Source organism: Myotis brandtii, unplaced genomic scaffold (genome assembly GCF_000412655.1).
Source record: "Myotis brandtii unplaced genomic scaffold, ASM41265v1 scaffold36, whole genome shotgun sequence".
Classification (NCBI taxonomy): domain Eukaryota; kingdom Metazoa; phylum Chordata; class Mammalia; order Chiroptera; family Vespertilionidae; genus Myotis; species Myotis brandtii.
In genome coordinates, this window is record NW_005363836.1 from 585,656 (window position 1) to 598,327 (window position 12,672).

Here is a 12,672-nt window from a genome sequence, read left to right on the forward strand (position 1 = left end):
GCGCCCCAACCCCCTGATCGGCCCTGCTCTGTGTGTGATAGAGGGCGGTGCCCCAACTCCCCTATTGGCCCTACTCTGTGCGTGACAGGGGGGAGCTCCCCAAACCCCTGATCGACCCTGCTCTGTGTGTGACAGGGTACAGAGCCCCAACCCCCCTGATGGCCTGATGGGCCCTTCTCTGTGCATGACAGGGGGCAGCGCCCCAACCCTCTGATTGACCCTGCTCTGTGCGTGACAGGGGGTGGCGCCGCAACTTCCCTATCGACCCTGCCTTGAGTGTGACAGGGGGCGGTGCCCCAACCCCCCAATCGGCCCTGCTCTGAGCCCAACCAGGGGCTGCACCTAGGGATTGAGCCTGCCCTCTGCCACCCGGGAGCAGGCCTAAGCCAGCAGGGTGTTATCTCCTGAGGGGTCCCAGACTGCGAGAGGGCACAGGCTGGGCTGAGGGACCCCTCCTTCCCCCCCGAGTGCACAAATTTTTGTGCACCGGGCCTCTAGTTATTAAATAATACAATAAACTATGTTTCATGTACTCACAACTAACTGTAACCATATTATAGTTTTATAACATTTTATGATTCTTTGCTCACTACCCTCCTCCTCCCCATCTCTAACACTGTCAATATAGTGAACTGGAAATCTACAAAGCTGTCAGTACAGTGAATTGCATATAATAGAAAGTGCTCCTTAATGCTAAACATTATTAGATTAATCTAATAGAGTTTACCTAGATTTCCCACCTACAAAACCACTCTTATCCAATGTATCTTACCCATTATCACCAATTTATTTTCTATAAATTACAATAAATTTGGTTCTGTTGTTAATAGTTCAATAGCTCTCCACCTCTTAACTAATGAAAACTGACTCTTCACAGGTATTTCAAGAACCTCTTCCACATGGCCTCAACTTATCTCTTAAGTCCTAAATTCTCATAATCTGCCTACTTGCATCCTATTCACCAGTTCAATTTGACTCTACTGTTCTCTGAATACATTCCTAAAATTTTCTGAACTTTCAAAGCTTTGGACTAGAATGAAGCATGACCATGAAAGTGAGTACATTCTTAAATTTGTGCTCTAGCCTAGACAATTAACTTGCTTCACCCTAGTCCCAGTCCTAAAGATCATCTAAAAATATTACTTCTGCCCTAACCGGTTTGGCTCACTGGATAGAGTGTTGGCCTGCGGACTCAAGGAACCCAGGTTCGATTCCGGTCAAGGGCATGTACCTTGGTTGCGGGCACATACCCAGTGGGGAGTGTGCAGGAGGCAGCTGATCGATGTTTCTCCCTCATCGATGGTTCTAACTCTCTATCCCTCTCCCTTCCTCTCTGCAAAAAATCAATAAAATATATTTTTTTAAAAAAAATATTACTTCTCCCACAAAGTCTACCCTGATACCTCTCAATAACTTGTAATTTCTAGCTCCTTCAAGTCCCCAAAGCATTTTATATCTCTCCCATAGCTTTACAGTCATTTAACAAATTCAACAAATATTTACCAGGCATCTGCTATATATCCAGACACTGATCTAGAAGTTAGAGCAGTGAACAAAACAGATAAAAATGCAGACTTCTGAGAGTTTACATTCTAGTAGGTCAGAGTAGCTTATAGATGAATCTCATTCTATTAGCATATTAAGCTTGCTGTAAAGGACAAAATCTAATTACTCTTTGTAGGTCTGTACCTGATACCTGCACAGAAAATATTTAATTTCGAAAAAAAAATCTTTTTATGTACTTTTTATAAATATTTTAACTTATGAATTATAACCAAATACAAATGTGATTTCTTATTCACTTGATCTTTAAACTTACCTGCTAATATCATTGTTGCTTAGGTCAAGCCTTTCCAATGATTGTAGTAGTGTAATTTCATCTGGAACAGATTTTAACTTGTTATCCCGGAGGTCTAGCACAAGGATAGAATTCAGATGCTTAAGATGTTCTGCCCCTAACATTTCAATTTGGTTTTCACCTAAATGTAATTCCTACAAAACCAAAGATCAATCATGTATATTTCTGTAATCAATGTTATATTACATAATGAAAATAAAATTGAAATCTTAATTTCAAATCATTGAAAAGCACATAGAAAAAAACGTAACTTCCTAATCACTAAAGTGCTTAAATTTTCAATTACATTTAAGCTATCTTACAGCTAAAGAAAAATGACAGCAAGAAAATTTTCAAAATTTTTCTAGTAATTTAAAAATAATTAAAGGTCTAACAAAGTTCAAAGTTTACAAAACCAAAGAAGAGAAATGATTTAATAGTTACATTTATAGAATAAAAATACAAATCCAAGAACTATACTGATGAAAGATTAAAGTTTTTTGTGGGTTTTTTGAGGGGGAGAACGGGAAGGGAAAGGGGAGGGAAAGGTGGGGAGAGAGAGGGAGCAACAACACATCAATTGGCTGCCTCCCAAACACGCCTCGACCTGGGCCAGGGAACGTGGCCAGGGAATGCCCTGCAATGCAGGTACATGCCCTGGACCGGTAATTGAACCCAAGACCCTGTGGTACATGGACCAATGCTCCAACCACTGAACCACACTGGTCAGGGCAAAAGATTAAAGTTTTACAACAAATCAGTATAAGTTAAAAAGTTATTTATCTTGTTATGTTTGTTATTCCACACTTTTAATGATAATTATTATATATAATGATTTCCCATTAACAGTATCTTTTAACATCATGTATTAAGGGAAATGTTTTTAACACTAATACATAAAAAGTATACATAAAAGAAAGCAAAGCATGGCAAATTTAGAAGATAATGTTAATGCTAAATACTTATAACCAAAAGAAATTAATTTTAAACAGATCTGACTATGATCAGGTAAACGTGAGAGGTGGCAACTTACAGAAATAGATACAAATATTGGTATTCCAGGTCTCCTACTAAATGGTCCCAACTTACCATGTTAGCCTCATCATCTACTACTTCTCCAGGTATAAACTGATCATCAGGTAAAATGGACAAATTTATATTTTTAAGTTATTTCTTTTTAAAAATGTATATATTACTAATACCATTAATGCATTTAGCCATATTAAAATTCCAAAAACTATTAACATAGGAAAAACGTAGCACTTAAAACACATATTTCCAATGTAAAGCAATATTAAAAATTTCATTTTCATAAATAACTTTTGAAAAATATATAGTTACTCAATAATCAACTAAATAGTACCTTTAATAATTTACAAGAAGGAAATTCTGGTAAAAAACGTAATTTATTCCTCCGCAAATAAAGCAATTCTAGTGATTCCATGCCGGCTAATTCAGAAGGTATAGATTCCAACAGATTTGAATTACAATCCAAATGCTTTAATCCTGTAATACATATTTAGCAAAAAAATTATTTTAATAGAGAAAAAATATTGGTCTATAACTTTATGTACATTCAAAAAAATGTATACGTAATCATGAAAACTCATATATCTGTGCTGTTGTATACTTTTATAATAATCAAGAATCCTAGAGTGGCACTGAATTAAATAAACATGAACTAAGATTTTTTTCATTTAATTATAAGAGAATTGATATTAAAATTGTTTTATAATAGTCTGTGATTATTGTAACAGATTTTTAAAAACTTTGGTACTCTGTTAAAGTACTCTAAAATGTACAAGGTGTGGCAAAAGTAGGTTTACAGTTGTTCCTATAAAATATAATAATAAATAATATGAGAATAAACTATTTTGCATACTCACAACTCTAAACCTTTTTGCCCCACCCTGTTTAAATACATTATGAGATTATTCCCTCCATAATTATATACCTTTAAAAAGAAACAGCTTAAGATAGATATATAACTATACATCATACTACATGTATAAATGGATATCAGTAGCTTAAACATATCAGTATTTAAAATAGGGAAATTGACTGTCAAAAAGCCTTGGATTTTTATGTATTCCCTCTTATTCTTCTTCCATACATACTGCCTCTTTTTTCCATCCTTTCTTCTTCCATTTTTTTTTAAGTACATGCTTTCTCTCACATCTTAGCTAACACTCCTGACAAGAATTTCTTGCTTGCAACATCTCTCTCTTACCTCCTGGACCTTTCTTTCTTAAAAAACAGAACAGGCCCTGACTGGTTTGGCTCAGTGGATAGAGCATCAGCCTGAGGACTCAAGGGTCCCAGGTTCGATTCCGGTCAAGGGCATGTACCTTGGTTGTGGGCACATCCCCAGTAGGGAGTGTGCAGGAGGCAGCTGATCGATGTTTCTCTCTCATCGATGTTTCTGACTCTCTCTATCCCTCTCCCTTCCTCTCTGTAAAAAAATCAATAAAATATAGTTTTTTAAAAAGAAAGAACCTATCAAACTCATGGTGGTAGATATAAGTTTTCCAAAGTTCTAATATTTACTTGATAGCTCAAATTTAAAAAAAAAAAAAAAAACAGAACAGAAAACAAAACTGAAAAAAGTAAAGGTCTTCTTTCACTTAAAACTTCAAAATGCAGTTTTCTCCCTAACCCATAATACAGATTCTTCCACTTATAATAGCCACAATTTTCCATAATTCACTCTCAACCCTCAAGTTTGAATAAGCTATATACATTTTTTTCCCCATACTGTAAGCCTGTCAATTTTAAAATAATTCAAGACTGAGTTGTTACATACCTTAGACTGCAGTCTTTTAGTGATTAAAAAGCTAATTTCTTTAAATAAACGTAATAGTACTGCTTTCAACTAATAATATAATATAATAATACATTATTTGGCTAGAGCAGGGGTGGGCAAACTTTTTGACTTGTGGGCCACAATGGGTTCTTAAACTGGACTGGAGGGCCGGAACAAAAGCATGGATGGAGTGTTTGTGTGAACTAATATAAATTCAAAGTAAACATCATTACATAAAAGGGTACGGTCTTTTTTTTTTTTAGTTTGCCCACGGCTGGGCTAGAGCATTAAGAAAAATATCACAATCTCATCCACCCCAAATCCAGTAACTTCTATAAACAAAAGTGTGTTTGAAAGTTAAAGGCTGTAGTTTTCACAACTGTTTGCATCTTAAAAGCCCTGATTGAGAATACAAACAGTATATAGTTGAAAAAGTAGTGGGGATGATGGAGTAAGAGGACTCAATCCCTTGCTCTATAATTTACAATATAATTTCTAGTCGAGGTTTATGAATCTTTAAAATGTTAATAATATGCACATCCCCTAAATGGCAAAACTGTATATGTAAAAGCATTTTGAGTTTTTTAAAAAGCATACAAATGTTAGATATTGTTCTTAGGATCCAGTCATTAATAGTGAAATAACTACTAAATGTCCTAATAATGACAGCTTTAAAGTATCGCTGCTGTGACTAAAGTACAGAAAGCATCTGATCATTAATTATACAGTACTAGAGGCCCAAAGCACGAAATTCGTGCAAGGGGCTCAGCCCTCACAGCCGTGGCGGCTTGCCTCAGCCCTCGCAGCCCCGGCTTTGTCCAGAAGGTCATCCGGAAGGTTGTCCAGAAGGATGTCTGGAAGATCGTTCGGCTGTCCAGTCTAATTAGCATATTATGCTTTTATTATTATAGATTATTATAGATATTAGAAAAATTGCTGTATATTCATCTGTTCCTGTATCTCAAGATATTTCCAATCAATTTACGAAAAAAATGTTTCTTATATACTCACTCCAGATACCATATTTTATGGTTTAACTCTACTTCCTAATACCTTTATTGGGAAATGGCAAAGACAAGCAGTCTTAACTGGTATCACAAGTAAAGGCTCCCCTAAAACGTCAATTTCATTTATGCAGATTTAATTTATAATTCCTATTATAAATGACAAGTAACTATTAAAATAAAATATACAATTTTACAAATTCACCTCCAAATGATCTGTAATCAACTATACAAAATCACTTTTATGACTTCCTTTACAAAACAAGGGTTAAAAAACAAAGAGGGCTTACATATGATTAGCAGAATAGACTAGATAAGGTAAATAGTCTACAGCTGATACACACTGTGGTCATCAACCAAGAAATAACAGTTTGCCTTTAAACAAAAAAAGCGGTTTAATGATTTTGAACTCTAACTCAAGAATTCTAAGATTATTAAGTATAGTTATTTAAAAGGTACTTAGAATGTACCTTACGTATTTTTATCCCTTAATATTAGTTCTATAATACTTTCAATATGATGGTTCAGTGGAAAACTGTAATAGAAGCATTAAATTTTAACATTTTTTTAAAAGGATTCATAATTTAGGCAAAACTAGACTATCTCTTGTCATTATTAATTATGAACCACAAGGAGGCTACAGTGATGACATAACCAGATGTCACAGATAGAAACACCTATGAGAAGGGAATAACCTCTTAGTGAATATTGAATGAAAGAATGAAAATATAGCACAGCTCAAAACCTTAATTTCTCAGGTATAAAATTTTGTCACAATTTATAATCATATTTTCTTTTCCTTTTTTTTGATATGCCAAAGTATCTTTTTGGCGTTGTTGAGGAAGTTGATAGATGATAATGGCCTGGAGAAAATCTGACTAGTTGTTATTGTTTGCATTTACCACCATATAATCTATTATTTTACTTTTCTGCAAGTATCTGTGTTAAAATTTATTTTGAAAAAAGTAAGTTTCACCAACTTCAAATATATGTATTTTTTAAAACTGAGATTTACTTTTCATTCCACTTATTTCTGCTGGCAAATTCTTCAGTTGATTACTGGAAAGATTGAGTCGCACCAGACTGGATAGAGAAGAAAAACTAGCAGGAACAGTTGTAAGACAATTATTTGAAAGATCCTTTAAAAAGAGAAAGACAGAATGAATGAATGAACAATAAAAATAAATAAATTATCCCTAAAGGGTATTCTAGAATTATGCAAGAATTGAAACATTATTTAAAAATTTTTTTGTTTCTGAGGGTATTTTTTAACCTTCCTTTCACAAATCATCATTCATTACCTCAATATTTTGTGGGCCCACTACATACCCAATAATGTAGCAGAGAGAAATCAGAATAAATTCTGACTTCAGAAACAGTTTATAAAAAGTAAGTCATGCTCTACTATGTATCCTATTTTCAATATGAAAAATCCATTTGTTTATCCAATGTTTATTGAATGCCTGTGATAAATAGGGCAAACTATGGGTAAACTGTAATAAGAAATGAAATATAACTTTGCAAGAAAGAAATATTCTTGGGGGTGGGGAAGGGAAACTAAAGCTGAAAATATAGCCATTTTAATTTTTGAGGAAAAAATATTCCCTCTTGATATTCTGCTGACCTCAGTAAGTCTGCTTTGACTAATTCTAGAAGTCCACTACAGTACTACAGCATTCATTCATTCAAGCTTGCCTAATTAATCTTTATACCACAATGTTTCTTTTAGTCATTGTTTGTTTTTTCTTTAAACAGTTACACAAGAACTTTCTTTTTGAAACTCCCTTTAAAAGACAATGTTATAAAACAAATAATTCTTCTTATGATATTTGAATTCGGTGTAAGTACTCCATTAGCTATCAGGAAACTGTTAATAGGTCCAATAGTAACAATGAATAGAAAAAAAATAACTTAAAGGAAATTCTCTCTGAAGACTTTCAATTAATCTAAAATTAAACAATTGTATTCTGTAATTCTAAATAAATCAAGAATATATAAAGAGGTAAAAAATGCATAAAAAGTACAATACTGTTATATTGTAAACAATAGGAAAATAACATATCATCGTAATCTATAACAAACAACATAATAATCTACAACTCCAATACTCTAAATTCTAAGAATTAATAGATTACTAATAAATAAATATTGTATAATATTAAAAGTTACTGACACTAAATGCAATGTAGTATTCTGGATTGGATCCTAGAACAGAAAGAAGAACATTAGTGGAAAACTGGGAAAATCTTAATAAAATCTGTAGTTTAGTTAGTAATATTGTACCAATATTAATTTCTTACTTTTTACAAATGTCCTATGGTTATGCAATATGCTAACATTAAGGAAATCTGGGTGAAGGGGATACAGAAACTCTGTACTTTCTTTATATTTCTACTAGTGGCCCGGTGCACAGAATCGTGCACATTGAAAGGAAATTAACTAGAAGAAAGATTCCTGCAGTAATTACATTACTGCAAAAATTACATGTCAAAGTAGGATATGTAATATAGTATCATAAAATTAAAACACGCGTGCAATTGGCGCCAGCGAGAGCTTTATATGTATCGAGCATGCCCGAGTCAACATTTATTTTTAAACTATCAGTGCGCGTCATATGGTCAGTTGGATGGACGGACGGTTGGTTGGTCGGTCGATTGATCACTTAACCTTGTGTGTGTGTGTGTGTGTGTGTGTGTGTGTGTGTATGTATATATACACATAAATCTAAAATTATTCCAAATAAAAAGCTTAAAATAAAAGTTCCTACTAGAGCAGGGGTGGGCAAACTTTTTGACTCGAGGGCCACAATGGGTTCTTAAACTGGACTGGAGGGCCGGAACAAAAGCATGGATGGAGTGTTTGTGTGAACTAATATAAATTCAAAGTAAACATCATTACATAAAAGGGTAAGGTCTTTTTTTTTTTAGTTTTATTCATTTCAAACGGGCCGGATCCGGCCCGCGGGCCGTAGTTTGCCCACGGCTGTACTAGAGAGAAGATATTAATTCTTCACAAATTCATTTTAAATAACCCAAATCAACAAATTACTAAAAAAGTTAAACATTTAATTATTGTAATTAATAATTAAATTAGATCTAAAATTTAATTATATATTTAAATAGATATTTATACTGCCAATTCTTCAGTAAATATGTATTTAGTACCATTATACAAAGTTAGTTTTTACCTAAGAAATATTACCAGTGTAAATTATTACAGATTCTTATACTTTTAATGTTTTAATATATTGTTGCTCACATTATGGTTTATTTGATACTGAATCCTTAACACAATTCTCACTGAAACATCCTTTCATTATGCTACCTATAATCCAGGAACCTATTCAAAGAAATAACTGGGAACTGCTGTAGTTTATCATGTTTTTTTCCTACTACAGACTCTTAAAAAAAATTCAATTGCTCCCTTTTTCCATTAAATTCCTAAGAAAATCCCTCCTTTCCCTCCTTTGCCATTCACTTTATCTACCTAACTTTCCAAACCTTATTTCCAATCTAACTAGATTGACAGAGATACTAAAGGAATGATTGAAGAGAGTGTGTATTTTGATTTCAAACACTAGAGGAGATAATGGGATATATCAAGAAGGGTGTTTTTACCGGGAAAAAAATAAAATAGAAGTAAAAGAAGTAATTTTCCCTAAAGAAATAAACTTTGAGGCTAAAATGACATAAATTAAGAGGGAAAAGAACAAAAATATAATACTAAATTACTATGTGGGGTAGAGATTATTAGAACATCTGATCTAATATAGCTAATGTCTTTCTGATGGGATACCTTACAGTGGAATGTTATTCCTTGTGGTAAAGTGGGGGGAAAAATACACTTTGGAGTCAAACTGGCTTATGTTAAAGTCCTGAATTCCTTACTTATTAATTGAATGACTTCCAATAAGTTGCTTCTTTTTTATAAGCCTAGTTTCTTATCTGTATTAGGAGATAAAACTATCTACCTTGCCATATGTAAAGCACAAAACAAAGTGCCCATTGTTTTTATAATACTTAATAATATGATTAAAATAATATTTCTATTGCTTTACAGTTAACTCTTCTTAAGATGTGACACAGATGTAATAAAAATTTTGCCAGATTACGTTGCCATTTTAAAAAGTAGAGCAAAAAGGCAGGCCTTAAAGGGATTACCTGGGTAATCAGAGGACTGGAAGGCTATAAGGCCTATAAAGGAGTAAGTGGAATGGGTATAGAAAAGGGAATTGGTATATGTTCAAAACACCTTTCCTCTAATTTGCTAAGCCATAAAAGCCTCTGAATAACAAAGTGATTCTCATCACCCCTTTCCCAAACTCTATTCCTAAATTAAAACCTAAGGTGATTTCATAAGAAAACAAGAAAAACAAATTTACAATTACTAATTTAATGATCTAATCGAAATGCATAGTTTCTGGTAACCTAATCATATGATCAGTTGCCCATTTCCTCATGATTTTAATCATACATAAAGATTCTCAGCCTAATGAAAAATGTGATCAGTCCCAAATTATACAAAAATTGGAAAATCACAACTTACCAAATCTTCTAAATTGAACAGTTGTTCAAATCCCTCTGGTATAGAAGTTAGTTCATTATGCTGGAGATACAGGCCCTTCAGGTTTCTTAGATTTGTAATTTCTTCAGGGAGTATCTTCAGTTTGTTATGGCTATTAATAAAATAAAGGCTGAATCATCGGTTGACAACTTATTAAATATTTATAAAGGTTTTCTTATGCTTTCCAACTACATGGACTCATTAAAAACATGAAATATGTTTACTAATATTAAAGTTATCAAGCTCATATCCTAAAGTAATCAAATTGAGGGTTTCAATGGAAAACAACAAAGAAATAAAAGATTTTTAACCAAATAATTTGTGAACTTTTGATTGCTGCCTTATAATCAACTCTTAATTCTACATATAGTGTGAAAGGATACACTGGATTCTTACTACTTTATACTGCACCTGAGTTTCAGAATTTTTACAAAGATGTGCACACACACACACTACAATGCAGCACATCTTATATGGGGGTTATGTTTTAAAGTTATCCCCCAAGACAAAAATAGTTGTTTCTGTCTGAGGACCTGGCATGTCCATTTGAATGTAATATAAAACTCCACTCTTCTTTGTACCTAGTTTTAACATTTCACCTCAGTCTTTCTATAGAGATACTTAGCTTACTGGTTTAAGAGAAGTCCCAAGTCACCAACGATGACACGCTCCTGGATAATTAAGAGATGACTTAGGTTGTTCCCAGATTTACCTCAACTATTCACTTGGGAATTCCACTCTCTTTTCATGCCACATACAATTATTCAACAGATAATGGAGAAATGTATAATGGGGTAACTAACAATAACCTTAAGTTATATTAAAATAGAACTAGTTGAAATAAAAATGCCAAAAGGTTTTCTAAAATAAGAACCACTGAAAATTGTCAGAAACTGGTTACTACTGTTGGTTATATAATCAAAATCTTTGTATATTTGATGGGGAGCTAGTTGAGCAGAGTAATTCTAGCTATATACTTCCTCTGTTTCTTTTCATCATTTATTTCCTCCTTCCTAATGTTCATACTCGGAAGCTAAAACTAAAGCCACATGCACTCTATTCTCCCTCACCTTTTCCTCTCAACCCAACCTAGTCTTGCTTTTTGCAGGCCACACCCATGCCTTGACTTGTAAGGGGAAGTTCTAATATAGTTCTAAACAATTAGCACCTTTTTTGTGTATAAATAATTTTGTTAACTTATGGTGATTTTAAAGTTTTCACCAGATGAGGACTGTTGTTTGAAGTACTGATTTTCCTCAAACCAGTTAACTAACATACCTTCAGAAAACTGACACTTGGCTATACTATGTTAGACGGATCTGTAACAATATCTATTTTATAAATCATAGTTTGCAAACTATGTTTTGAATACTTACACCTTTTTTTTCTCCTAAATGAAATCTTCCCTAATCCATTTTCTCCTAATATGAGTGTGTGTGTGTGTGTGTGTGTGTGTGTGTGTGTGTGTATCTGTGTGTGTATATAATAAGGTAGTTGGTTATTCTTTCTTGAAAGTCTGGATGTGCAATGAAGAGCCTTGGCTGCCTGGCCTCTCAGACATCTGTCAATGAGTACCAGAAGCATATCCACAGAATCCTAGGAGTCCCCAGAAAACATTAAAAACCACTAATATTAAAACCATCAAATTTTTCATCATTAATGAAAGAACTGTTTTCAGTTTATTCCTATTGCTTAACACTTAGATATTTTTAGAACAAAATAACTTAAAACTTCAGATATCAACAAAGAGGTTTTCTAAAATAACCACATAAAATTGTTTCATAAAACAACTTTTTAAATTTTCACCGGAAGATGCTTTATTGATTTTTAGAGAAAGAAGAAGGGGGAGGGAGGGAGGGAGGGAGGGAAATAAAGAGAGAGAGAGAGAGAGAGAGAGAGAGAGAGAGAGAGAAACATCTATCAGTTGCCTCCCACAAGCCCCAGAAGGGATTGAACCCAAAACCTAGTTATGTGCCCTGACCAGGAATTAAACCCCCAACCTTTTTTGGTGTACAGGATGACACGCCAACAAACCGAGCCACCAAGCCAGGGCAAAACAAAAGTATTTTTAAAAAATCAACTGGCCTTGAATCTATAAAACCAGAAAGTATGTATACAATTTTAAAACAAAAAATAAAAATAACCTGAGAATTAAAACTTATCATTCTTATTCTGCTTTAACCACTTTCTAAGCTAATACAAAAATACTTTAAAGTGTTAGAAAAAATATTTTTTAAATATATCTTTATTGATCTCAGAGAGGAAGGGAGAGGGAGAAACATCAATAATGAGAGAGAATCACCAATTGGCTGCCTCCTGCACGCCCCCTACTGGGGATTGAGCCCAAAACCCAGGCATGTATCCTTGACCTGAATCGAACCTGGGACCATTCAGTCCGCAGGCCAACGTTCTATCCACTGAACCAAACTGGCTAGGGCTAGCAAAAACATTTTTAAAAATATCAG

At 33.8% G+C, this 12,672-nt stretch overlaps 1 protein-coding gene across 3 annotated transcripts in view; it reads right to left on the bottom strand.

Moving 5' to 3' along the window:
- The window catches only part of LRRC40 (leucine rich repeat containing 40), a 57,506-nt gene that overhangs the window by 38,143 nt on the left and 6,691 nt on the right, over positions 1–12,672 (bottom strand). For all 3 annotated transcript variants that reach the window (XM_005871902.2, XM_005871901.2, XM_014544334.1), the window contains exons 4-7: positions 10,190–10,319; positions 6,660–6,783; positions 3,201–3,343; positions 1,820–1,992 (exon numbers count right to left, since the gene is read on the bottom strand). In XM_005871902.2, the coding sequence (XP_005871964.1) occupies positions 1,820–1,992; positions 3,201–3,343; positions 6,660–6,783; positions 10,190–10,319 (570 nt within the window). The remainder of the gene's footprint in view (positions 1–1,819; positions 1,993–3,200; positions 3,344–6,659; positions 6,784–10,189; positions 10,320–12,672) is intronic.